This window comes from Mirounga leonina, unplaced genomic scaffold (assembly GCF_011800145.1).
Source record: "Mirounga leonina isolate KUSES-001 unplaced genomic scaffold, KU_Mleo_1.0 Mir_126, whole genome shotgun sequence".
NCBI classification, from domain to species: Eukaryota; Metazoa; Chordata; class Mammalia; order Carnivora; family Phocidae; genus Mirounga; species Mirounga leonina.
This window is the reverse complement of record NW_023270314.1, coordinates 23352022-23379288: the sequence shown is the minus strand read 5'-3', so window position 1 is coordinate 23379288 and position 27267 is coordinate 23352022. Positions and strand designations below refer to the sequence as shown.

The window sequence follows — 27267 nt, the reverse complement described above, 5'->3', positions numbered from 1 at the left end:
GTTATGTTAGTCACCATACAATACATCATTAATTTTTGATGTAGTGATCCATTTCTAACCACAATCTCTTGTGCTGTGCTGAGATCCCATAACCCTGGAGGAAAATGGAATCTAGTTCCTTATCTGAAATATATAGCTCCTAGCAATATTTTCTCCCTGGCAATTCAGTTCTAATCTTTCTGTACACTGACAGTTGGCCAAAGGTAGGGCAGATGTGTGAGGGGAACTGGCTTCTTGGATATTGTAGGTATTGCCCGGAAAAGTATAACCTGATAGGTCCTGCACCCAGCCTGCCTTGGTGGGTATCTTGGCATATTCTTGTGCGAGGCTGACATCTGCTGGACAAATAACACTTGACAAAGCTTTGCATTTTAGAATAAATTAGGTTATTGGCAAAGAAACTGTAGGGACATATTCCACATTTTCTATTTTAATTTGATAAGCCTACCAGTTAATTTCCTTTTCAAATTCAGATGCTGTGGCTGAGTCTGAATGAGCTGTAGCATGAAAGCTTACCCTCAGCGCATCTTCAATATGCCAGGGTAAAGTCCTTTGATTAAAGCAGTTATTCTTCACCCTCATGGTGCACCGGAGTCAATGCGATGGACTGTTTATAAAGATGGCACAACAACCCTCCCATTCAACATGGCTTTTTGCACTGTGACCTTGCCACTCTGTTAAAATGTAGTCTGTTTTCCTTCCCTTTGAATCTCGGTTGGCCTTGTGACTTGATTTAACCAGTCATGTGGTAGGGGGCACATTATGAAACTTGCCACACATCCGTAAAAGGAAGCATTGCAATTTCAGTTTTTGCTGAACATCCACATAAGACAAGCCAGACTGCCAAGGAATGACAACACACGGAGAGGGCGCCCCCTGCCGCTCATCACCAATGTTCCAGACATGCGGGGGAGTCTATTTTTGACCTTTCAGTCCAGGTCAGTCAAATAGCCAAAACCAGCTGCATAAGGGAGCCCAGGTGAGACAAGCAGAAGAACCTTCCAGGAAACCCACAAAATAGTGACAAAAAAGAAACAACTTTTTCTTTATACCACTGCATTTTAGGTGGCTTCTTATGCAGCAATACGAAAGTTTTAAGAGAAGACGAAACAATGATGCCCAAGTCCAAACCTTAGAGATTTGTATTTAAGTCTATTGATTGGAGTCCAGAAAAGAGCAATTCAAAAAAATCTTGTAGGATTGAGAATCACTGATCTAAATATTTTATGCCCATGATTACCTTTTCTAAAATCAGCACCAGCTGCAGCAACATCCATTATTATTCTAATATGTTTTATTACCTTCACACACTCCCTGTAAGGTGTTGAAACTCTACATCTCCTATTATGTAGGATAAAATTAAAGTCAAGTGAATTTTGCAAAATCATGGAATTAGTATAGTGTAGGTCATTTGACTCCATATCCTAAACTTTTCCCAAATATATATATATATATATATTCAATATATTATATTGCTGCCTTCTGATATTTACCTCTTTTGTGAGTGACTACTGTATACATATAATTTATATTCCTGGAGATGAAAGTAATGAGCAAGAGAGAAAGAAGAGTGATTAGGGCCCTAAAATCACAGAGAATTAAAATTAAAAGAGCTAGAAGTGTAAAGATTTTGTGATGCTGGATAATTAACACTGCAAATTTAGAGTATTGACTCAAAATAAGTATTGGGCCGGGAAGTGCAATAAACTTAAGACGTTCAAAACAGAGGGAACTCTAAGTAAGACTCATTGACTTGATTCAAGAAGGATATCAATTTCTACTATCTTATAATATTTATTTATTTATTTATTTATTTATTTATTCATTCCTGATGCCATCTTCTCTGTGGTACTAGGGGATAGGTGGTAAAAAGTATAGGAGCCTCATTTATACTCGGTTTAAATAACAGATCTTTAGCCAAAACATTCAAAGGTATAAGGGATACCTCTGATACAGTTAATGCTCAAAACTCATATTGAAAGGAAAGACATTTCAGCTGCAGTAACCACCTATGTGAGTTCCCTTGTCAGAGAAGGAGAGCTATGGATGTCAGGTCCTCACTGCAGGAAGGAACTCAGAGCCTAAGGGAGCATGGCTGTGAGATACCTGGAGTCTTCCCCATGTGGTGATGTTGGCGGATTAGAATGTAGTTATGAGCAGGAGCCGGGATGAAGCTCTTTATGGTTGGTTCTCATCTGTTAAAACAACTATAGCAGTGCACTTCTCAAATTTCAACATGCAAACAAATCACCTTAGGATCTTGATAAAATTGTGATACCTTAAATCTGAGGTGGGGTCTGAGATTCCACATTCCTAACAAAATCCCAAGTGATGCTAATGCTGCTGGCCTGCAGACTACAGTTTGAATAGTAAGGTTATACATTTCTAGAACCCTAGAACAGTTCTCAGATGGTTGCCAGACCAGCAGCATCAGCATCACTTGGGAATTTGTTAGAAATGCAGCTTCTTGGGCCCTGCCCAGAGCTTCTCAATCAGAAACTCTGGGATTTGGGGCCCAGATATTTGCATTTTAGCAAGCCCTCCAGGTGAGGCTAAAGTCTGAGAACCACTGATCTAGAGAAGTATCTAACCAGCCATAATAGAATCATCTGAGGAGCTTAAAAACAACAACAAAAAATCAGGCACTGATTTCCATGCCATATCAATGAAATCAGAATCACAAGATGTGAGACCCTTTGTTGTGGGTATTTAAAAAAAAAATCTTCCTGGGTAACTATAACATGTAGCCAGGTTTGAGACTCACTGCCTGAGGGAGGGCAGGAGGGAGAGAGAAAGAAAGGAGAGAGAGAGACCCACTTACTTCTCCAGTCTTTGCCAGCAAAAGTCTGATACAGGTGGGGGTGTCTGGGACTGTTGGGCCAGCAGCTCTCTTCCTCCTCACTGTGGCTTTGCACCTGTAACCAAGATCCCAGCAGAACTCAGAGCCAGTGCATAGAGGTGTTGGATGGCAGGTAGCCGTAGGGGAAAGAGGCTGAGTGTACTTGAGAGACTCGGCTTCTTCTCTTGTGGCAGGAATGCGGTAGTGAGGAAGGCAGGAGTTGAGGTGCAGCTGCTATGTCCAATGAGAGGTGACATATATGCGAACAATATTGCAAATCATCACAGGTTCTCCTGTGGCAAGGATCTGAGAGCTTTCCCAAGGGAGCTCAGCACTTGATCCTAGTATTGTCACTAGTCCCAGGCAAGAGGAGTCGTGAGTTCTTGAGAGTGCACAGGATGAAGAGTTGGTGGACCGACAGGACGTGTCCACCTGGATCCTGCACTACTCCTTCTAGAACATGCTCTGGTTACATAGGATACCCGAATATGCTGCTCAGATGCCCTCCAAGTCTGCTTCAGGGAATTGCACTGGTTTTGCCTGGTGTCTGTTGTCTTAAAGGGTCAACCTCTCTACTAGTGTATGCAGCCCCAGGCATGAGTGATGACCTGTAGGTGGCTATTTTTGTGGGTAGAGGGTGTGTGGCTTTTGGATATGCAGGCTGGGTGCTCACACATCTATGTGCAATGTCCCTAATGGTTTAGGACAGATCTGGGCATGGGAAGAGAAGGCGCTAGGCCAGAGCTGGGGAGTGGCTCTGCCTACACTGCCATGTTCTAGCACAGAAGTGCTAAGAATCTGAGAATATTAACTTTGAACCTGGACTTCCACGTCTTTATGGTTATATATTTATTAAGGTAGAAGAGAGCATATTTTATTTAATAGTGTTTAGCTTAGTGTATAACCAACCTCTATTTGTACTCTGTTGCGGATTCCACAAATAATAGAGCGAGGTATGCTCGATGAGGAACTTCAGTGAAGATCAGATCAGATGAGGAATTAGAAAAGCTCTGAAAACCTGGATGATCTTAAGAAATCAAGCCCATTTATCTTTCTCCTTCTCTATTAACCTGTTCCCAAAGGTTTCTGAATGTAATTCAAGAATTGGTATATCTGGTGAGGACAGAGAGCCCGGATTCCCTTTTCTGAAAGGCAAGAATCCAGAACCTTTCTCTGCCAGCCTCTCTCTTGCCCCCAACCCTCTCACCTCCTCCAAGTCACAAGTGTCCTACAGCTGCTGGGTTAGAGATTGGTGCAGTGCTGGTTGCTCTTGGCTCTGCTGGATGATGGACAGTTCCGATGACTTAACCGTCCTGCTCATGGGATTCCTCTGAAACAAGCTCTTTCTTGCTCTGCTCTTTCTTTTCCAGAAAGTCTCGTCCTTGGCCAAATGGACTTCCTTATTGGTGGCTTGTAGACCCCACAGCTCTCTCTTTACCGGTGCAGGGTCTGTGCTCCACTGTAGATCTGCTCCGGGCAGAGAATGCCTGCAACAGGTTGCCTCTGGTTTAGGATCCAGAGTTGGTGATGGTGCTTGCATTGGGGACAACACCTGCTGTGTTTCCTCTTTGGGGTAAAGGGCACATGGACCAGAAGAAGTGGGCAGCATTGCATCCCTGATGAGGGGCACAGGATCTTCCTCTGAGCCTGGCCCAAATCCAGGGTCTTGCTGGAAGACCAGCTTCTCTCCTCTCACTCTGTCCATCACTTCCCACACCACTTGGTCCAAACTGTTCCTTTTGGGGATATTATGGGATGGTGACAGCCGATCTCGGGGGCTTGTATACAGGCACATCTTGGAGATGGCTTTCCGGAGGCGCTCTCTGGGTGAGTGAGGTTCAGGTTCTGGAGCCAGAATCCTGATGGATGGCACATCAGTTGGGTTGTAATTCCAGAACATGTGGGATGGTGTGAACTTTTGGACAGGTGTCTTAGACACATAGGAGTAGAGACAGAAGAAGGCATCAGCAGTGACCGCCAGTGTTTGCACCTGCTTAAACCTGCCTGGGCACAAGGGTTGAAGATGGTGAATCTGGGGCGCATCAGCAAATTATCTCTTGTAAGTCTTCCTTCAATAGCCTTCCTAAGGCTCAAAATTCAGAAGGAAGATGCCATTTTCCCCACCAGTGTTTCTCCCATTTAGATTTCTCACACCCAGGACCCCCTTTCTTGATTTTCTTGACTTCTTGACTCCCATCCCGAATAGATATTTTCCTTCAGTCCAAAAATTAATTCTATATGGGATAAGAAACTTTTCTATATCTTGGTTTCACATATCCTTTCTGCTGTCAGTATATTCTAAACAATGGCTTCGATTACTGTTTGCTTTAGATGACAAACATGACAGAAAAAAGGACAAAACCCACCTCATTTTCTTAGACAGTAACAAAACTTCAGGGTTCTAGAAGGGAGTATCAACAAATTGGAAAAATGGCAATTACTAGCCAATGGATTAGGGTACAGAAATTTTTATGTCATTTTTTTTTTTAAAGTAAACTCTATGCCCAATGTGGAGCTCGCACTCACGACTTTATCATTCAATTAGACCTTGCTTCATAAATGTGGTCACTAGTCCAGAAGCATTGGCACTGCTTGGGAACTTGTTATAAATGTAGAATCTCAGACTGTATCTCAAGCACTTTAACAATACCATTTGGTAATTCATACGGACATCCATGTTTGAAAAGCACTGTGATAAGCCATACATCTCTTAAACTGTAAGCTTCCAAAAGGCTTAAGAATCATGTTCCTCTTGTCTAGTCTGTTCTTCCAGAATTTAACACCTAGTTATGTTTATGGCACATAAAATAAAATCAATCAATTATACTCTAATTTTAGTGTGCATAAGAATCATCTAATGTTGTGAAAATATTCCAACTCAAAATCTTTGTTGCAACAGGTAGAGCTCAGGAGCGTGGTTTATCAAGCTTATCTTAAGTTGAATCTGATGCAAAGAATCTGAAATACAATCATATTGGGGGTGTAGAGAATATAATTTGAAACATATTCTAATGTATAGAATCAAATAGAGTCTTTTATGCCTCATCTAACTAGAGAAATCCTCTCATATCTTTCTTTAGTATGAAATCAGGACAACTTAAATAATTGTTTCCCTGGATGTGGTCTAAGGGTTATACATAAGAATCCCATGTGCTTGTTTAAAATAAATACTCCTGAGCCTTTCCCTCTATGGAAAAAAAACTTATGAATATGAATTTTTATAAAGTCCCTGGACAATTTAACATATCTAACTTTGAGAACTTTGAGAACATTGCCCTAAAAGGAAATGATTTTAATACAGTGGCTGTACAAAAACCAACAAACAAAAATACAGTGGCTGTAAATGGGGAACATTCTACTGTTCCAACTGAGAAATAAAAACAGGGATAAAATTTAAAGACACTATTCTCATTTGATTCAGCTAAAGGAAAGAAGGCCTAAGAAAGCAATAATGAAATGAGGTCTCTTGATGACTATTTCTTTAAGAGGGAGAAACATACATCAAAGTTCTCCATCTTCACTGAAAACAACATGCCAGGAAATAGACACAGGAGACAAGGGTGGAGTGAAACTGACTGAGAGAAAGTAGGATCTGGAGCCACTGATCCCTGTCGTGAATGGCAGAGAAGTGGAGCAGATCCATGGGAACACTCACTGGCCAGCATGAGGCAAGGGTCCTCCATCTCTATCCTCTGCACCTGGGCCTTCAGGAAAAGCTGGAAATCGATGCCTTTGGCCTGAGACGGGGTGGTGAAAAATCGGGCAGGAATCCGCGAAGTGTCCTTGTGGTCCTCTTGGCCAAAGCCCAGACTGAAGAGGACATCCTCTGCATCTTCTTGCACCTTGTCCAGAATCTCAGAGATGCTGAAAAGAGGAAGTTTGGTAAATAGGGGCAACTTTGAGTTACAGGGTCATCCAGAGTATTTAAGAAACATGTCAGGAGACTGAGCTATCTTTCCGATCATTTCTCTACCTTCCATTCTGACTTTGAGAAAAACTTTCACTTCTTTGAACCTACATTTTCTGTCTGAAACATGGGAATGACAATCCAGCCTTGGTTTAAAAAACTGAATTAGATTCTATCACAGTACTTTATATATTTTTTAAAGATTTTATTTATTTATTTGAGAGAGAGAGAGAGCAAGTGAGAGCACGAGCCGGGGGGAGAGGTAGAGGTAGAGGGAGAAGCAGACATCCTGCTGAGCAGGGAGTGGGACACAGGGCTTGATCCCAGGACCCCGGGATCATGACCTGAGCCAGAGGTAGACATTTAACTGACTGAGCCACCCAGGTACCCCTATCGCAGTACTTTAAACATCATAACATATGAATGAAAATTTGCTATGAGAGGGATCTGAAGAATCAAAAGCATTCTAGATTTAAAGAAATCTTGTGGTTATGTTATTAACCAGTCATTTCCCACCTGCACACACTATGGTTTGGCTGGCTTTTGCCAAGGGCTTTGCAGCTTGCTCCCCAGCTTCACCTCATGGTTGTGTGGGACATCTAGGCAGAAAGTGTGTAAGAAACACAAAATTCTTTTTATTCTTACCCTGAGGGTAAAAATTAACCAGTGTAGGTATGTTCAAAACCTGATTTTGAAAGGTAGACCCCTTCATAGCACTATTTTCAGGACAGAAGCCCTGCATTACAGATCAAGTTCTCTCTGTCTCTCTCTCGGTATGGTACTCACATGTATCTACATCCAAATCTGTGTACCACCAAGCTGGGTGACATGAGAGCTCAATAACTACCCATTCCACAGAAATAAGTCATGGGGATGAGAAGTGCAAGATAGGGGATATAGTCAGTACTACTGTAATAACATTGTATGTGACAGATGGTGACTACCCGTATCGTGGTGAACACAGCATAATGTATACAATTGTGGAATCACTATGTTGTGCACTTGAAATGAATACAACTTTGTATGTTAAGTGTATTTCAATAAAAACATGCAGATATCGAGTCTCATCTCCAGAGATTCTGACATAATTGAAGTGGGGTGTGGCCAGGGCTGTGGCTCAGTAAGGACAAATCACTACAGATAGTTAGTTACATGGCTAATAAATCCGAGGACTGGGTCTCAAATTCAAACTTTGACACCGAATTCCAAATACTTTCTATTATACCACATTAGTTTTCATCACTTTCCATCTTGTTTTAAAGTTATTTGCATGTGCCTTTTGTTCACCGTATTTGATTGTTGAGCTCCTGGGGGCAAGCACTTTGCTTCATCTTTTTCAATTCCACATAGTAATGCCTGGCCTGCATTAGGGGATACAATATTGCCCTAGTGAATTAATATTTTATTGTTTCATTCAATCAACCAATCAATACCTTCACTGATTGTTGATTGAACACTTAATTGTAAGTCCAGGGACTGTGATGATCCCCATGCTACACCTGCTGGGGTACAAGGTCACCTCTATTTTACAGAGCATCCAGCTCTGAGCAGTAGATTCCTCCACATCCCCCAGTGTTCTTGAAGCAAATATGGTCATACTTCTCCAGTATGTGAGTGTATAAAACCTTCAGTAAGATATCCCAGAAAAAAATGGACAATGGTTCTTGGTTCCATTCTCTTGGGCCTCTCCTCTTCCCCACCCTTACACCCCTGCCAAATCCAGTACCTACCTTGAGCTAGTCTTGTTGGTGCCACCAGTCATGCTGCTGGAAGCCAAGCTGCAGCCAAGATCGAGGAGCTGCCAGGGCCGGGATGGGTCTAGGAAACTCCTGCAGGGATCAGAGTTGATGTTACCCTAAGCTTGTAAGCAGTCTGCACCCTGGATCCAAGACATGTTTTGCTGGGCATACCGTCTACTGGGAAAACTCAGTCTAGGGCCTCATTCCTGGTTGGAAAATCTCACTCTCTCTTGTGACTCTTGAGCTCTTTATTTTTCATCTGTCTCTGATACCTACACCAGTTCAGTAGTTCCTGAAGAAGACATCATTCAGTCTGGGTGAACCTAACACTTACCTGGAGAAGACTTTGCCATTGGTGGCCAACAGTGTGGCTGGACAAGGAACAGAAAGGCGAAGAGAACGTTAGAAGGGAAAATGAAAATCACCTAAGCTGCCTCTCTGAATGTAACACTTCGCCCCCTTCACTCCCCTCTGCCACTACTACAGGCTAGCTGAACCCCATGAACTCTGTTCTTTGTGGGAGTATCTAAAGTTCATCAAACATAGACCAGGACAGGGGGGCAGATATGGCAGGGAGCAAGGGGTCCTGAGCCTCTGAACTTATACACCATGACTGGTGTTGAGGCAAGAGTTTCTCTGTCCCGAGGAAGAGAACATCATTCAGCCCTCTAGGCTAGTGTTCCTGCCCCACTGCTTGAGTCTCCACAGGACCCAGGAGACATTGTTAGGTTTCTATATCTCCATCCTTTATTCAAGCTCTTCTCTCCTTCAGTGTGGTCTCCTGCTTACACCCAGTGTTCAGGCTGCTTTGGGTTTCCTATACAGACAAGAGCTTCAAAGATGTCTGGGCAACCAGTGTTATGGTGATTTTATGTGTTGTCTTTCCAGGGGATAAATGAGAGCCCTAATGATGGACTGGTGGATGTCATGTCAGGCTGGTGAGGAAGTATTTCTGGGCACACGAAGCTTTAAGAGCTTTACATTAGATCATAACGAGACTGCTCTTTCCCTACTGGTAAGACCTCAGGTTGCTTCTTTCTACAGTTTCTCCCTTTCATTCTACCCTTAATTTATCTCCTGTTTAGCCTCTTCCTTGATTCCAATGTCAGAAAGCTGTGCCACTTACCCTCTGCTCCTAGGGTCAAGTCATCTTCAAAGCTGGTTCCATGGCTGAGGCACCCTGTCAAATAAGGCAAAGGTCACAGAGAATAGGCTTGTGCTCACACACACACACACACACACACACACACACACACCCCTGTATATATGAACATTTATAACCACGTAATCACGTCAGACATCACATTTGCAGAACTTCCCCCAGCTCTACATGTACTACCTCAGAAATCACATTCATATTTTGATTTAGAAAGACATAATCACTTGTAATTAACCTGTCCCCTATATCATATAGTCGTGGACACAATCCTCTGTCAGATAGTGAGCACATTGGGGTGTGTACTCACACACATCTTATAAAGCTCTTTTCCCATAGCAGTGGTTGTTAGCTGAGCAACCACTAACAGAAGATAGTCTTTAAGCGTTAGTCAGCCTGTCAGCTCTGAGGCAATGTTTACTCCATCTTCTGGATCTCCTGGACTGCCTTGTGACCACCAATAGGTGTTTTGCAGACAGTGAAAAGGCAGTCAACATTCTTATGCCTGCATATGCACGTGCGTGTACATAAACACACACACACAGAGCCATGTCACTATCCAGGTAGAAGAACAACAGAAGAAAGGACAGAGCTGTACTCACCATTGTAGCTTGACTGTCCTGTTTCCTCAAAAAACCCTTCTTCAGAGTATCTGAGGACCAAAAATAATCTTACAGGTGGGAAACAATTATATTTTCCAAGGGGCTTTTTCCTCAGATGTGTCCCACAAGTTCACACAATTTTCCAATGAGATTCAGCAGGATTTCATTGCTTCTAGGTTGAAGCAAACTAAGAGTAGTTCCTTGACAAGTTCACCAAAGTAGCCAGGGGAAGTGGGACTGGAGAGCATGGGATTTTGTGCTGCTCCGTACCATGTTTTTCGCACACGTGTACGCACCGAAGAGTGGGCTGCCATTGTACTGACCACGCTGTCCACAGTCAGCTTGGCGAGCAACAAGTCTACAGGTGCTTGGTAAAATTGGAAAGACAGAATATAGAAACAAAACCAGAGAAATACATTTATATAAGCAGGGGCTTGGGGCCATCACAGATACAAATACTGATATTTTTCAACTTTTAGGAGGTCAGCTTAGCTCCCCACACCTTCTTCCTTTTCTCTGAGCAGGTTCTTGCTGATGATCATATCTCTCAGGAAGCAGCAGAAACGGCATCTTGGTTCCAGATTGTAATTTTACATTTTAAGATAGGGTCTTATCAAACTTTTACCATCTCCACAAGAGGAATAGACCGAAATCAGCATACAGGGTGGCAAGAAACAACTCAGTTTTACAAACAAGGAAAAATTCTGTGTCTAAAGAAGGTGAGTAAAGCAGTCTATGGAAAGTGGTGAACTGGAACCACAGCTCCTGGCTTGCATTCCTGCTTCCTGGCTGCTGTTCTGTTCTCAAATATTACACAGGGGACTTGGATGCCTCGCTATGATCATTATCTAAGTCTGCTTCAAGGACTAATGTGTTATGGGTTTTATAGAGTTCATTTTCCTGAAAGTTTTTAAAAGGGAAGTTGCACATGATGCTTTGAATGTAATCTCCGTATGTAATCACTCAATGAAATGTTTAATAATAGCAATGGGTTTACTAATTGAACATCTGTAGATCAAGCTGTGTTTAAATTTTACAAGATAAATCACTGCATGTGTAGACATCTTCTATTGATGCTTTCCTTTCAGTAGTGAAAAATCAACCATGTTTTCCAAAATCTGCATTTTTATGTCTTCGTGAAAAAAAAAAACTGTACATCAAGGTACATTATAAAACGTGAAACAATATTCACGCTAACTAAGAATGGGTAACTCTAATAATATAACTAGAACTACAAATGTGGCTGCTTTTCCTAACATAATTACATAAAAATGTATTTTAAGATAATATCACAAACATAAATGTTAGTCTATAGACCATTACAAATATCAGTAGAAATTTATATTTACTGTTACTCCAAAAAAACCACCGTAACTTACATAGTCAACTATTAGAATACTGAGATTTACTCTTGTATTTAACACTTGGCTGCAGCTACACATTAATGCAAGGGCCAAAGCTGACTGTTATTGTAACTACAACTAAAACACACTAGTATTCCACTGTCTGCACTCAATGGAAATGTCTGTATTTGTTCACCAAAAGAAATAATATTCATAATAACCCAGAACTGGGGGACACCAAATCTCTGTTGTAAAATGGATAAATTATATGATAAATAAACAATTTACTGCTTCACAACAATAAAAAAAAATGACTTGTCACTGCATGCAAAAACATGGACGAACATCACAAACATAATGCTGAGTAAAAGAAACAGACATAAAACACTACATATTGAAAGAGGTACTAACTTCCAGTTATAAAATACATAAGTCATGGGGATGAAAAGTACAGCATTGGTACTTTAGTCAATAATATTGTAAAAACTTGGTGTGGTAACAGATAGTGACTACACCCATCATGGTGAGCATTTCATAATGTATACAATTGTTGAATCACTATGTTGTACATCTGAAACTAATGAAATATTGTAGTCAAGTATACTTCAATAAAAAATTAAAATAAAAAAATACAACAGCACATATTGTATGATTCCATTTATAGCAAGTTTAAAAAGTGCAAAATTTTTCTATGATGTTATAAGTCAGGTTACTGGTTACCCTTGGAAGCAGGGTAGTGAATGGAAGAAGACCTTCCAGAAGGAGACTTCTGGAATGCTGGTAATGTTCTGCTTCAAGTTTCATGGGCGTATGTATTCTCTTTGAGAAAATTCATGGGGCTTTGTTTATTTTTCAGTAAGTATTTTATCTTTCAGTATAACTTACATGGCTATTATTTTAACAGCTTTGTTGAGGCATAACATACAAAGAAGTGTACATATTGAACGTATACCATGTTAAGAGATTGGATATATGCAAACACCCATGGTATCATTACCAGTTAAGGTAACAGACATATCCAACATCTCCCAGAATCTCCTTGCTTCTCTTTGACTTTTTTTTTTCTTGAGGTAAAAACATTTAACATGAGAGCTACCCTCAACCAATTTTGAAGTGCACAATACTGCACTGTTAACCACAGGTACCATGTTGTACAGATCTCTAGAACCCACTCACCCAGCATAGCTGAAACTCCTCAGAGTCCTCAACTCCTGTTGAGTTGTACTACAGTTGTATTAAAAAGAAAAATGCTATTGATACATACGTTATACTTCAATAAAATTTACATTAAAAAAATACCACTGATAGGGGCACCTGGGTGATTCAGTCGGTTAAGCGTCTGACTCTTGATTTCGGCTCAGGGCATGATCTAAGGGTCGTGAGATTGAGCCCCGCTTCCAGCTCTGTGCTCAGCGAGGGATTTGCTTGAGATTCTGCCTCTCCCTCAGCCCCTCCCCCCGCCCATGCTCTCCCTCTCTCTCAAATAAATAAATCTTTAAAAAAATAAAAGAAAGCTTCCTTCTGAAATTAAAAAAAAAAACCTCTCATAAAATTTCTGGTTTGTCCAAACAAAACTCAGTACCATTCACTAGATACAAATTTTGTTGGGTGTTCTTCCTACATTTCTCTTCTCTAGTTGTGCCCTAGCAGGCAGATACGTATTCTTTGAGGACCAGCCCAGGATGAGCCTTGGGACAGTAGGCTGTGTGTGTGGAATCTACCACAGAAGTATGGACATGCGCCTGGATCTACTGATCGAACTGAAGTTGATTTAAAACTTCATAGCCATTGCCCAAGTCCCAGGCCTCTCATAGGTTATTGCTTAGGACATAAAATTGATGGCTAGGGACTAGATCTATAGCTGCTCCTCCCTCTCTGTCTTCCACTGAAAGATCCCTTAGCATCATTTCAAGTCTGAAATAGAAGAGCCAAGGTACCACTCCTCCTGTATACCCAATTCATAAACAAAAGTAGGAAGGAGGATCAGATTGTGAGAAGGATGTGACTATTTTTAGGTTCTTCCAGCAATTTCCATAGGTTTTGCCTGCAGAGATTTAAGCTAAGGTCCACACAGAAGATTTTGGGGCTCCTAACCCTACCTCCAATGATTCACAAGCAACACATTCATGTCCTAGAACCTCCCCTGAGAGCCTTAAGAGGAAGAAGCAAAAGGACAGGTAAAGATATACATGATCTTGACCTGCAGCAGAATGGTCTGCCACTAGATTCAATACACTGAGAGACACTGACTCTCAATCACCCAGGAAGTTGGTGGGCTTTCTTGGAGAGCTTGTCAGAAAACAAAACCGTCTTGCTACCGGAGGATGTCTGTTTGGCATTGGAAAGAAAATGGGAACTATACAGTCTTGAAGTAGAATTTGAAAAGTGCTTCCCAGGCACCTGTCAACAGAGTGGACAGATGTCCAGTGAATGTAGGTTCCTTGTTCATCTTCCTTCCTCTGTGGCCTTGACAGCCTAAGAACTGAACACTGTGTGACTCAGAATGGCATATCTGGAATGCCTTTCCCCCCTCTTCTTCATCGTCTATTATCACAATCCACTGTTCTCTCGCTACCATCAACCATCATCAGCCTTTAATTTTTCTAATTTTCCCATATAACTAAAAAGCATTACATATATAATAGGGAGGATTAGAAAATAGAGAAAATGGAAACTATTTTATGAACCTAAATTCCCCCTGCAGAGACAAATGTGTGTTAAGAGACTTTCCTGTGCGCTTTTCAAAGTGTAAATATTAACATTTTTTCAACACATAGAAAGGGAAAGAAAATGTGATAGACACCCTTGCACTTGCCACCCTGTTTTCACACATGTAAATGTTTTGTCATGTTCATTTCTGATCTCTGTTAATAAAAATATAAATATAATATTAAAAATATAACTAAAGTTTCATTTTACTCCCATTCCTTCCTACTTTTTTCCTTCCCAGAGATAATCACTATCATAGAGTTGGTGTGTATCACTTCTGGACATACTTTTCTGAGAAACAACGAGATTTAGACAGATAGATCCTAAGTCTATAGGCAGAACTATTTTAAAGTAGCACAAAGCCTCTCCTTTATAAACCTCACTGCTCACGTTTTACTACAGGGCAGAGAACACTTGCGCACATGTTATCTCATTTAAATCTCACAAGAAACTTTGAAACATTATTATTCGAGTCTCCACCTTTTGGCGAGGAGTCTGAGATAGAAGGAGTTTTGGTTTTTTTCTGACAAGTGCTTACATGGATAGTTAGCACAAGGGTAGGCTCAACTCTTTGAGCCTTTTGACTCACCAGACCACTTTTTCAGCACAAGTTTTGGGTTTATCTCTGTGGAATATAGGTGGGGAAAGGTAATCTCTGGAGTTTACAATCTTATATTCCTGTGAATTTATTCTTTTCAGCTAGAATGTAGTATGTTTGAAGTCAAGGAGCATATTTTAAACTCCTTGGCCCCCTTCTAAGCCATTTAGACAATCAGACATCAGCAAATGCGCTGTCAACGATTAGTGATGTATACTGACTCAAGAGTAGTTAATGACATAACGACATTAGCTGACTGGTTCTCCTGTAGATACCAGGTGAGGCATTCCAAATCCTAGGACAGTTGTGACACACCAAAATGTGCAAACATTTCTATTACCACCATCCCTTCCCTTCCTGAACTTTGAGGACCCTTCACGGACTGTGAAGTCAATGAATTGTGAACCAGGTCAGGACAATAAGGGCAGTATGTTTTGCAAACCCACAAAAACACAGAATAAATCCTTCCTGGCATTACCTTCTGGGGCAGAGTTGAAATAAACAGCCCTAGATCATTCAGTGCTATTTATTTCCTACCAAATAAGCAAGGATGGCGTTAATGGATGAGTTCAGATTGAAGGCTATATAAAGTTTGGAACATTCCTGGAGGGGAAAGAAGGAGCAGGCAGGAGTTATAAATTCTCAGAATTATCACACAAATGATCAGGCTTAAATAGGGCACAGAAGCTTTCCCTCTGTGTCTGGGTAGACTGAGCCTAAAATGGTACTGATGAGGTGTGGGGCCTCCTATTTTAGTGTTTCTGAGGAGGGAGATACTGCATTTTGCCTTCAAGTACCTGCTCCCGTTCTTCACTGCTTTGAATAACTGGGCTAAACCTTTAGCCCATCATCCTGTGTTCTGTAGTAGAAATAAACACAGTGATGAATTCCTGTGATCATAAGAACAATGAGGTGTCTAACTCCTCTTTTGTTACACAGTGTAAGACTCCAGTCTGAAGGAGAAGCGAAAGAATAGGGATCTGCAACTCAGCCCAGACAGTCCCCAGAGCTGCGCATTTCCGTCATTCTGGGCTTTCGACCGCATCCAGACCGGATTTCCAGACCCCCACCCTAATTTCGTCTCAGCCCAGAGTAAACTTCATTTACAGCCCAGGCCCAGTTACAGGTAACACTCACCCCAAACCCTTATAATCTGCCCCTGCCACCCCCCACCATTTCAACCTCACTTCTAATCGTTAGGCCCAAATCAAACCCGTTTCCCCGTCTCTGAGTTCCCAAGAGTCAGTGCCTGCAAGCGTATCCACACATCTGCCACATTCATTGCCAGGGCCTTCCAGCACTTACCCGCAATCCTGCAGCCAGTCTTCAATCTTGTTGACTGGATTCCCTGGAAATGTCAGAGGTCAGAGCACCATGAGAGCTGAAGGAGGTCAGACTTCCTCCCTGCAACCCACCTCCTTCCGCAAGTGTATCCTTATGTGAGACACGTCCTAAGACTTTTCCCCCCATAAAACTTTTCTTTAAGATAGGAGAGGAATACACCCATGTATAAAAATAGTGACTGCTGCTTCTCTCTCTGCCTGCCGCCCCCTTCCTCCCAGAACCTGGAAAATGCCCAGGATCACAGGCCCACTGCTCCCTTCTCCCCAAGGTTTGGGAACAGGGGTGGATCTTTCTCCTTAAAATAAAATAAAAAATAAATAAAAAGAAAAAAAAAACAACAAAAAAATCACAATCTTGGGTTCGTGCTTTTGTTTTTTGCCAGATAAGCAACGATGGGTTTATTTATATGAGGGTTTTTTTGTTTTTGCTTTGTTATTGTTTTTGTTTTTGTTTTCTTTAACTTTTATGTTTGTAGTCTCATTCGAACCTCAAAGAAACTCTGAGAGGCATGGAGGAAAAGTACTACTACGACTTCAGGTACCACCACTTCCATTAGACAAATATGGGGTAAGTGACTTGCCAAAGGTCACACCACTTGCTAGCAGCAGAGTTGCAGCCAGAGTCCAGGTATCCGAACTGAGCATCACTTTGTTGCCTAAACAAAATAAAAACACCCCAAAGCATTCAAGAGAACCATGACCTCAGGCCCTTATAGACAGCTTCTTGGGATGATGCAAAAATGTGCTTTATTTTTCCTAATCTTATGCCTCTCTCTCTCTCTCCCATAATTTATATTTTTTATTACTTTACTCTTCTTCCTTTAAATGCATTGAACCCATCAAAATGAGCCTCCCTGAAGGCCCAGCCTCAACAAGGGACCCGCTGCAGACACTCTGCAGACCTGTGGCTGCTGGTACCTTTCCCCCGGCACGAGGCCACGTGCAAGGCTGTCTGCTGTCTAACTGCCTCTTACCTTCCTGGAAAACATCATCCAGGCTGGCAGGCTCAGGATCTGAGACATCTTGCAGGGCAGCCGCGGCCTCCTCCTCCAGGACCTGGGTCTGCCAGTGGCGGCTCTGCCGGAGCCAGGCCCGCCGCTTCTCCCAGGATGTGGGGCTCAGCACAGAGCCCTCCATGGCCCCAGCTCAGACTTCAGGGTCTCCCGGCACAGGAATGCTGCTCTGAGAGCTGAAATACAGCGATAACTCCTCCATCCTCTGTTCAGAAACTACCCCAGGACTGCCCCAACATCTTCCCAGCTCTGAATGAAGGAGCATGACCCCTCTGCCCATTCAGGAAGGGGGGGGGAGTTGTCCAGTCCTTCCTCTGTCTCCCCCTACCCCTGCACCCCTTCCCCCCAATGCTCTGACAGATACCAGGGCAAGTGTTTCAAATCAGCGAATCTTGGAACTTCAAACATCTTATGACTTAAGGGACATTGAGAAAGTTCTTCTAACTTAAAGAATTGCTACTTCTCACAACAACTGGCATATTGCCTTAGAAAACAGCTTTCTTTAATCCTTAAGAATGTTGGGCACCTGGGTGGCTCAGTCGGTTAAGCGACTGCCTTCGGCTCAGGTCATGATCCTGGAGTCCCGGGATCGAGTCCCGCATCGGGCTCCCTGCTCGGCAGGGAGTCTGCTTCTCCCTCTGACCCTCCTCCCTCTCATGCTCTCTGTCTCTCATTCTCTCTGTCTCAAATAAATAAATAAAAAATCTTAAAAAAAAAATCCTTAAGAATGTTGTCTCTCAGACTCTCCCACTATAATTAGAATATCTTTAAATCAGCAATTGATAAAATTCACTCTGTTTGTTCTTCATAAAGATACATGAAGAATTCCCAGATCTCAAATTTTAGACAACTTCTCCAAGGTGCCACAGCCAGGATGTCACTCCAACTACTGTCATTCTGAGTCTGTTGTTTGTTTTGTTTTGTTTCCTGTTTTATATATCAGGGGTCCACGTAAGATTTCTCTTGGGAAAAAAAAAATCCCATAATACAAACAACAGGGAGACGTTGCCTTACTCAATGAACAGTCGTGACCCTCAGGGTCATTCCTTTTTAATTTGTCAACGTGGGTTTCTCCATAGCTAGGAGTTAGCTCCTCAGTTCATTGATGCCATGTATATTTCATTTAACACTGTCTGCTCAACATCTCTGTGTTCTTCCAAAAGATACGTTCTGATGGCACTAGCCATTTATTCAAAGAGGAAGAAAGAGGGGAAGAAAATCTCAGTTGTCCGACTAGGACTTAAAAAGCCTTGAGGCTAATGTACATTCATTGGCTGATGCTCCATCCTCCTGCCTCTCCCTTGCCTGCCACACTCAGCCTGCTACAGTGGACACGGAGGAGCCTGACCAGTGCTCTTCAGTGGCTCATCTCTCTGCTCCCCGGAGCTGCCGTCAACAGCTCCATTCTCATAGCTGTGCTCTTAATTGTTGCAGTAAGGCAAAGCAAGAGGAAAAAAAATAAGAAGAGTGCCAGTTTCCAGAGACTTCTATTCTTTAAAGACTTCAACACAAAATCATTAGGGAGGCGTGGAACCATGGAGGCCCTAAAATAGCTGTTTTTTGAAAGGACCATCCTGAACCTAAAGTGCCTTCCTAGGGCAATAAAATTGTTTTGGATGCCTCTGCTTGCTAGAAACAAAACATATCCAGAGAAGAATGATACATCTAAATTCTTTCACTTCGGGTCCAGCCCACCACCCAGTCTTCTCCAAGGAGAGAGGTTGTTAACCCTGAGCACCTGGCTCTTTGTCCACTGCCTGGGCCTTTTAAGGGCAATTAAATGAATAAATTCAGCTTGTGACACAGGGAAACCACAAAGGGGGGACTCAGAGAAAACTTGCCCTTCAGTCAGAGCTCTTGCGAGGTGATAAAAGAGGATGAAACTGCCACTAGAAAGAACTTAGGAAATCTAAAAAGCCTTGGTCAGGGTTTATTTACCTAGTTCTACACCTTCAAAATATTGAGTAGGTTGGTGTCAGTTGGTCCAGAAAAGAAAATGTCAAAGGCTGACTTGCCTACTTGCCTACGGTCTTTAATTCCCAGAGTAAATGGACCTCATCTAAATCATAAGAACTCTTCAGCTCACAAAGAAGGACTTTTTTGGTAATGAGGGGAATTTAAAAGGAAGGCAGGAGGGCAGGAAGAAAGGAGGGAAGGAAGAAGGGAAGGGGGAAGATGAAAGGGGGAATGAAGGAAGAAAGGAAGGAGGGCAGGAAGGAAGGAAAGAAAGAAAGGAGGAAGGATGGAAAGAAGGAAGATGTGACTCCCGCTCTTTACTCTGCCACTTGCTAGTGGTATAACCTTGGAAAATTCAATCCCTTTCTCTGGTCTCAGTTTCTCAACTGGGACATTATGCCCTAAAATTTGATGCTTCTGGTATTTTAATGTGCCGTTTTATAGCTGAACCCCCATAATGCTTAGTGCAGTTCCAGAATCTCGCTAATTGAGATGCTAGATAGAGACCTCTACTTGGGTTTCGACATCCTCTGTGATATGAATCTATTCTACATTCGTCCTACATCTTTGAAAATACGTTGCATGCATATAGGCTAATTTCCCCTTTGCCCCCTGAAAATGCTTATCTCCTTTTAAATCTTATGCTTTTCTCATGTTCTTTTCCCTCTCCATCTTCCTGTCCCTCAGCCTTTGACACACTGCACTTTTCAAAGCCCAGCTCTTAGCAAACCTTCTTCATGAAGTCAAAGAAAAGATGCAAGGCACATCTAAGCTAATCTCAAACGTGGCAGACTGGACGTGGGCCCAGGGAATTGAACAAGTTCATTTCCCCCTGATCTCTGCCACAGAGACCTGTTCATGGTGTTATATAGGAACAAGATGAACACAGTGATATTATGAGGGAGGGAGGAATAGAACTGTCTGGTTAGAGATCGCAGGAGAAAGCTATGTTGCTGAGAGATAAGAAACTGGGTATTCTTTGTGGGAATCTGGAGGAAGCGGCAAATGATATCAGGTAAGCCCATCAGCGGTGACAGCTTTAAAAAGAATTGCAGGATGGGTGCATGCAGGATGGGTGCACGCAGATGGCACCTTTGAAGGTCTTGGGGCTCCTTGTAATAGAGAGGGGGGCCGGGACATAATTCCTTCAGATGAGTCATACAAACACGTAAACCTATATGTACAACAGAGTTGGGAGCAGCAAAAAGAGTAGTGACTAAGAATCAGAGTAGATGTGAGTTTTTTTTAAAGATTTTTAAAAAAATTATTTATTTGAGAGAGAGAGAGCACAAGAGGGGGAGTGTCACAGGGAAAAGCAGACTCCCTGCCAAGAAGGGAGCCCAACGCTGGGCTCGATCCTGGGACTCCGGATCATGACCCTGAGCAAACGCCCAAGCGACTGAGCCACCCAGGTGCCCCAGATGTGGGCATTCTTTTAACCTTTTGGTCCAATTCATTGACCTCTAACAAGTCAATTAGGTGTCCTCCTTGGGCAGCAGTTTCATCCTCTTGAAAATGAATTGGCAGGAGTCAATGTTGTACAAATTTGCCTTCAATACCAATGCATCTGAATTTATTCTAGTTGAGTTTGAAATATCTGTATGGATAATACCTGGAAAAGAAAATGTTTTTGCATGGTTTTCCCCAGAAGCATTAGGAAATGGTCCCGTGGCCTCCGGTATTACTTCCCATTTGGCAGAGTCCCTTCCACAGCGACACTGATTTCTGAGGTGCCTGCACTTCCAACTTCCACGGACTCAGGAAAGTGTTGAGTCTTGAATGGGGGAGGCCCAGAAGGAGCCCAAAGGAGTGTGATTCTGTTAGGCATTGCTCACTGAGCTCCAGCACTGTTTGAACATTCCCGCTACTTTTCCTTTACTTTATGCAGTTTCATCCACCTCCCCCTCTATCCAGACAAATTCTGTCTACACTTTGAAGGCCTATCCAAGTCATCTCTTCTCTTCCCCACCTCTAACAACTAGCACATATACTCACACCACATGCGGCAAGAGGGAAGCTGTCACCTGTCTGGTCACCATGCCCCCTTCCTTGTAACCCCTCCCCCGAGCCCCATCTCAGGACCCAGCAGGGTACCTGCAGCAGGAGGGGCTCAGCAGATGCTGTACCTGCAGAGGAGCGAGAATCATGCCGGTGCTGAAAAATTATCCTCATTTAGTACATGTTGTGGGACAGGGGCTCCCGACTCTCCACAGGGTCTCAAATCCTAATGTATATGTATTTTTATACTTTGTAGTGAAGAGAAAAGAGGCTTGGGGCATAGTCACGCTGATCTTTTGTTGATGAAACATAGGGGTCACACTGAATTTTATAAAGCTTAAACTATCAAATCCTTTAAATTTAAAAAATATTTTTTCAGACTTTTCCATTTGAAGTTTCCACTCCTTGGTCAGAAGTTCCTTCTGGAATCTGAGAACCATCTTTCGTGATGCTGGTTTATTGTATTTAATCTATTGTATTTGATATTATATTTAATCTAACTCCTGTGAGGAAGGAAGTCCTAGGCTGCTGGTATTTTTTCCTACTAACTGCCCACCCCCCAACCCAAAAAACTCCACACTGATTCTATTGCTATTTGCCTGAATCACTCTTTAAAAGCCTTATTTTCCCTTCTGCTCTCATTTCCAGCCCTTTGTCCTTTCCTCTTTCCTACATATCTCTAGAGGTTCGCTCCCTAAATATTTCTGCACAATGTGGCCAATGTTCTGGAATCTGACTACAACAAATAGAGCAGGAGGGAATTCTCTTTGTTTTGAGGATGTTATAGTTCAAAGCAGAAATTTCAGCTGACAGGATCGAAGTTAGACAAAAGAAGATTCAGGAGTTACGAGCTTGGAAAGGAGTATCTTCTAACACAAATCATCAGCAGAAGCAGCAAGTGTAGTAGCAGGAGGAAACCTTTATGGGTCTGTCGTTATTACTGCATTGAGTACACCATATACCTCCAGTCTGTGTTCTAGGGATGTAGTCAGAGATTCTGCATATATTAACACTGGCCAGTCAAAGGGATAGGTGCTAAAACAACTGGGATGTACAGAGTACTGTATATTTATGCATAAAACCTTCCTGTAAACTATTTCACTTAATCCTGACAATCACCTTTGAGCTAACTATTGTTATGCGAAGCTCAGGGACATATGTGACTTATCCAGGCTCATATAATTAGGCTCTTACAGTGTTGAGAATTAAACTCAGGTTGGTCTGACTCTAGTTGTATGGTCTTTCCATTAATTATAGAACAAGAAAATAGCCTAATATCTCCACCCAAGTATCAGTGGCACATATAATTTGGGATAAAAAGAAAGGAGAAACTATTTCAGTAAATTCTCCATTTCACATGCTACATAAATTCTCCACTTTATAGCCTCGTATAGAAGAGGCAGCATAAACCAAAATTAATTTACTCTTGGCTTTATGATAATCTTAGTGAAGGAAGTGTTGCTTTGTTTGGTTATTAGCATAGTTTTCCTTCCTAACTCCCAACTAGATTATGTGAAGCAATTTTGCCTTTGTCGGGCTCACAGAGCAGTTCAGCAGCAAGGGTCCAACTAGGTTCTAGTTGAGAGGAAAAGTCTGCCTGGGATTCCACATTGCTTCCAGATTTTTGTGCCATTCAGAACATTTAAGGACGGTTATAGAGCAGCACAGACCAATCAGAGTTGACAGCAGTCACAGCCCTGTAGCTGAGTCCTATAGGTATATGGCATTGAGTTTCTGGTGCCTGTCTGGGGAACCTTGTGGGAAGAGCTGGGATTGTCGGGTTGCTCATGGGCACTCAGTGAGCTGGGGGCAATTGATACTTATCATAAACTGGTATGGAAATATTTTAACCATCATTATGGGTCTACCAATTTGTACCTGCCAAATATCAGCTCTGCTTACAGGTGTCTCATGGGGATATTTTTAAGGGGTCCAGTAAGGAGGGCCAACTCTTGAGAAGGAAAACTGTAGGAAGAGCAAGGGCCTTGGGATCAGAGTTAGCCTTGTTTGGAATCACAGTTCTATCTACTTAATGCATATGTACCTTGGTAAAATCACCTTTCCCCTCTAAACCTAAGTTTCTTCATATGTAAAACAGGTAATAACACAACTTGTTGGGCTACTGGGGGCTAATATCAGATAATGGATATTAAGTCCCTGAAATATAAAGGAAGGGCTTAATAAATGATAGCAATTATTATTGTTAATTTTCCCTCAGTCTAAACCATTCACTAAAGTCAGAACACTTTCAGGAATAAGAAGGAAGAAGGAGTGAGCAGCAGGATAGAGTAGTGGATGTAAAATCCAGATGCGGAAGGAGGGACGCTGCTGTTGAGCAGAGATAAAACATAAACTGTAAGTAGTTCCTTCCTTCTTACTTTATGCCAAGAGGGATCGGAGAGATCATCTAATCCTGGTCAGTCATTTTGAAAAAGAGAAAGGGGTGGGGGTGGAAAGAGTGCAAAGAGAGAGAGGGGGAGAGGAAGAGAGAGGGGGAAGTTTATCTGAAATCACATAGACTATTAAGGTTGTAAATGGGACTGAAACTCACAAGATCTGAGCCCCAGGTCTATGCTTTTTCCTTAAATCACACTGCCTTCCTCATGCCACTCTAGTTTCCACTCTGGGCCTCCTCCCAGGAACACGTATCAGACAGACCTCTGATACTCTCTTCTGTCTGTAAGCAGGGCATGTAAACTGGCACTGAGAGTGAAAACAAGCGTGGGAGGAGAGAAAAAGGAAACAGAGTTTCCATGATGGGGCCCATAAGACCTTTTGCATCTTATCCGCATTTACAGCCAAGATAGGCACGTATCACCGCCATTGCAAAGGGCTGTGGGAAATCCCAGGACAGCCATTTCTCTGTAGATAGGACAACCTCCACCTCAAGCCAGGTTGGCTGCACCCTGTTCAGCACACACCCCCAACCTGTGATATGCTCTCACATTCCTTTACAGACAGGAAATACATTCCTAATTTCTAGTTCTCTTCTATATCACTGCAGTTGAGAAGACCTTCAGAACGAAAATTCCCCTGAGTATAGCATTTGAGCATTCTGAGCCTCCTATGGTCTAAAGCAGCAGGTCAGTCTATTTCAGGGAAAAAGGGGGATGTTATTTGATAAATAATATGAAGAAAAATTCCAATGAATGAATGTAACTAGTTTACCCTCCTCTCTTACCCTCTTTCTCCCATAAATAATTTCAGCTGAGTAAATACTGAAAGAAGACCATCTAAAACCTCTTTTGTTCTCCATCCTTCTCTTCTCTATGCCCACTTCCACATTTGAATGAGTTTTATGGAAGGCTCGTAAAGTTCCATGGGAAACATTAAAGTTATACATTTGGAAAAGGGTAATCCTGTGCTCTCAGTGTTGGGAGACACTAAATTTTTTCACCTGAAAGGGATACAAAGACAGCAGGATGAAGAAACATCCGTTTACCTGCCCTGGTTTGCAGATGGCTTGGTCTGGAGACAGGAGTGAGGGTGAGTGGATTTCTTAGTTCGGTGAATCCAAGTCTTCAATTCTTCAGTCCTGTTTGCATGGGAATGCAACTCTTTCCCTCAGGTGCTCATTTTAATTCTCCCCTCTTTTTCTTTCACAATGGTCTACACCCTTTCTTATTAGAATCTGGGTTTAGGCCTTTCTGCATTGGGCTTGGGTGTGGGTAGGGTACAAAGTACCGTGGGTACTGGAATACCCACTTTGGTTTTGTCCTTTAGGTGGAAAGCAGAAGAGTTGCGAGTTATCAAGTGGCCATTAAGTGTCTGATCTTTTTCCCTTACTGGAGCCCAGGGTGGACCCATGAGTCATGATCTAAGCTGGGACCAAACTTCCTCTCCAAAACTCCATTAGAATACGAGTCATTCTCTATTAGAAACCCTGAACTAAAAATGAGTGTGTTGATTCCCAGGGCCACTATGTGATGCTTAATCCCAGGGCTCCATCCCCCTTTCAGGGACCAGGGGAAGTTATGAGAAACAGTATTAGTAGGGCTGTGAAGAGTTTCTAAACTCCCCGGGGTGCCCGTGAATAAGAACTCTTTTGTTAGATGTCCTTCAGTCCCTCTTGTTGTATCATCTGCTTGTTATCTCTGATAATATTCTAGTAGAGAGAGATAATAAACCCGGCCTATACTCCTCCTAGTAATGCTTCCTGTTACAGGAGAATCACACCAGGTTTTTAGCTCCAATCACTCAAGCCTAACAACTGTTAATCTGCAGCTTGGACACACAAGCTGAAAGCCTCCAGTCTCCAACCTGATAACCTCAGCACCTGCCACATACTGTCTAAAAAGTCCCCTTGCCCAGACAGGCAGCCATTTGTGATAGAGTCCCTAGTACTTATAAATCTTCATGATCTTATCAAACCATTTCTGGGGGGCTCTTTTATCTTGTTGCTGTTCTGTGTCAGACACCCGCCTCTTCTCCACCCACTGGAAAGCTCAGCAGCACAGCAGGGGCCTGGGAAAACCCCAGTGTGGAGGATCTTTCCCCTCCTCTACCTTCCCCAAAGGTCATGTAGGTGGTGACATGCTCAGCTCGGCTGCCACTAAGACAAGGGATGCTGGAGGGGCACAGACGCTCCCCCACCTGCGATGATGTAAGTCATTAAGTGGTCACCGTATCCCTATAGCCATCTCTGAGATGTACAGCCTGAGAAGCAATCCCCACAGGTGGTTATCCCTCTTGAGCCTTCCAGTTAAATTGGCCTGGCACTGTCCAATTGTGTGACTTCTTCCTCGTGTCTCCTCCCAACATATCTTGCTGTAGCTTATCTCCCGGCCAGCTTTCTTCTGCAGCTTTGGAGGAGAGTAGTCACACCCACACAAAACAGCACTGATTGAGGCGAGGTGTTCCCACTAGTTCACAGTTACGAGCACTAGAATGGGATCTGCCGTGAAGTGAGAAACTTCTCCTTGAGAACCTTTCAAAGTTACAGCACAAGGGAGCATAGCAAGACAGAGAGGAAGTTCCCACATGAAAAAGGTGAAACATTCCCAAATAGTAATTCACACCATCAAAAGAACCCATGTTTTGTGATCCTATATAGAGTACCTCTCCCGTAATAGGAAGAAGGAAAAAAAAAAAAAGTAAAGGGTCCTTTTTGTTCTGAGAGGCACAGTCAGGGATTGAAGTCAGGGATGTGGGAGATTTTCTCCTGATTTTTCCCTTTTCTTGGCAACCTGATTTCACTCCTGCCTGTTTTCTCCTGTCTCCCGGCACCATCCCAAATCAGTATAGTCTTAAAATTAAGGTGAAAATTATACTCACCTGTCCACGGGTAGAGAGCAGAGTTTGAGGCATAGTGGTTAGCAAAGTGGGGCCAAGCCCTTCCCAGGTATGGGGATCTGAGTGAGGACAGTGACAAAGTATCATATTGTATGTTGTACCTTTCTCTCTGTCCTCATTAAACTGCTGTTGCCAGCTCAGAAAGGGGAAGCGGAAATGAGAACACACACACACACACACACATATGCATAGTCCCCGCCTCCTACCTCAGCCACATCCTTTGCTCTAGCTCAGGAGACTGAAGAACAAAAGATCGGCAGTCACTGAGCTCACCACTAAGGAGCCCTTCCTGTCAGAGGGCTGCCTTGGTCTTTGTAAAACAAGAGATCTTTTCCTGTTACGGGAAAGGTACAGCCCATTTAACAATGCGTGTGTAGGAGACTTCCTACCATGTTACTGGAATCTCATGACTGTGATAAAGCTTTCTGTCCCCAGGAGGAGGGGTGTCTAAAAGTTAACTCACATTTGTCTCAGAGAAAATGCTCCCAGCCCTATCACACACTTGAGACAGCTCTGAGCCAAAATGGATCAGTTTGCATAACTCTTTCACACTCTGGTAAATTCTCTAGAAGCTTGTTTTCAAATACTTCATGCCATTGTGGACAACTTCTTTCGGGGTTGACTTATTAGTCCTTTGTTTTTATGTTCAAACTACTTTAAAGTCTTTCTTTCTTTCTTCCTCTCTTTCTTTCTTCCTTCCTTCCTTTCTTTCTCTTTCTTTCTTTCTTTCTTTCTTTCTTTCTTTCTTTCTTTCTTTCTTTCTTTCTTTCTT

The 27267-nt window shown here is 42.6% G+C and overlaps 1 protein-coding gene across 4 annotated transcripts; it reads right to left on the bottom strand.

Moving 5' to 3' along the window:
- Positions 1-664: 664 nt before the first annotated feature.
- On the bottom strand, positions 665-26643 carry TESPA1 (thymocyte expressed, positive selection associated 1). Of its 4 annotated transcripts, XM_035002458.1 has the most exons (11): positions 26478-26643; positions 24646-24738; positions 17211-17425; positions 16818-16892; positions 16199-16241; positions 10244-10293; positions 9612-9665; positions 8820-8856; positions 8477-8575; positions 6495-6703; positions 665-4843 (listed from the first exon to the last, which is right to left on the bottom strand). In XM_035002458.1, exons 3-11 carry the CDS (start codon positions 17371-17373, stop codon positions 4068-4070), a joined length of 1506 nt encoding a protein of 501 aa, XP_034858349.1. In that variant the 5' UTR covers positions 17374-17425; positions 24646-24738; positions 26478-26643; the 3' UTR covers positions 665-4067. The 4 variants fall into 4 exon arrangements, with proteins under 4 accessions (XP_034858349.1, XP_034858348.1, XP_034858350.1 ...); XM_035002457.1 differs by lacking the exon at positions 24646-24738; XM_035002459.1 differs by lacking the exon at positions 26478-26643 and having other exon boundaries at positions 24646-26450.
- Between the last annotated feature and the right edge of the window lie 624 nt (positions 26644-27267).

What these genes read in the sequence shown, in the direction of transcription:
- TESPA1 (XM_035002458.1), bottom strand. Translation starts at nt 17,373, where the DNA reads ATGGAGGGCTCTGTGCTGAGCCCCACATCCTGGGAGAAGCGGCGGGCC. An exon ending in AATGGCAAAGTCTTCTCCAG is followed by an intron (nt 8,576 to 8,819) that starts GTAAGTGTTAGG and finishes TGATCCCTGCAG; the next exon opens with GAGTTTCCTAGACCCATCCC. An exon ending in ACCAACAAGACTAGCTCAAG is followed by an intron (nt 6,704 to 8,476) that starts GTAGGTACTGGA and finishes TCCTCTTTTCAG; the next exon opens with CATCTCTGAGATTCTGGACA.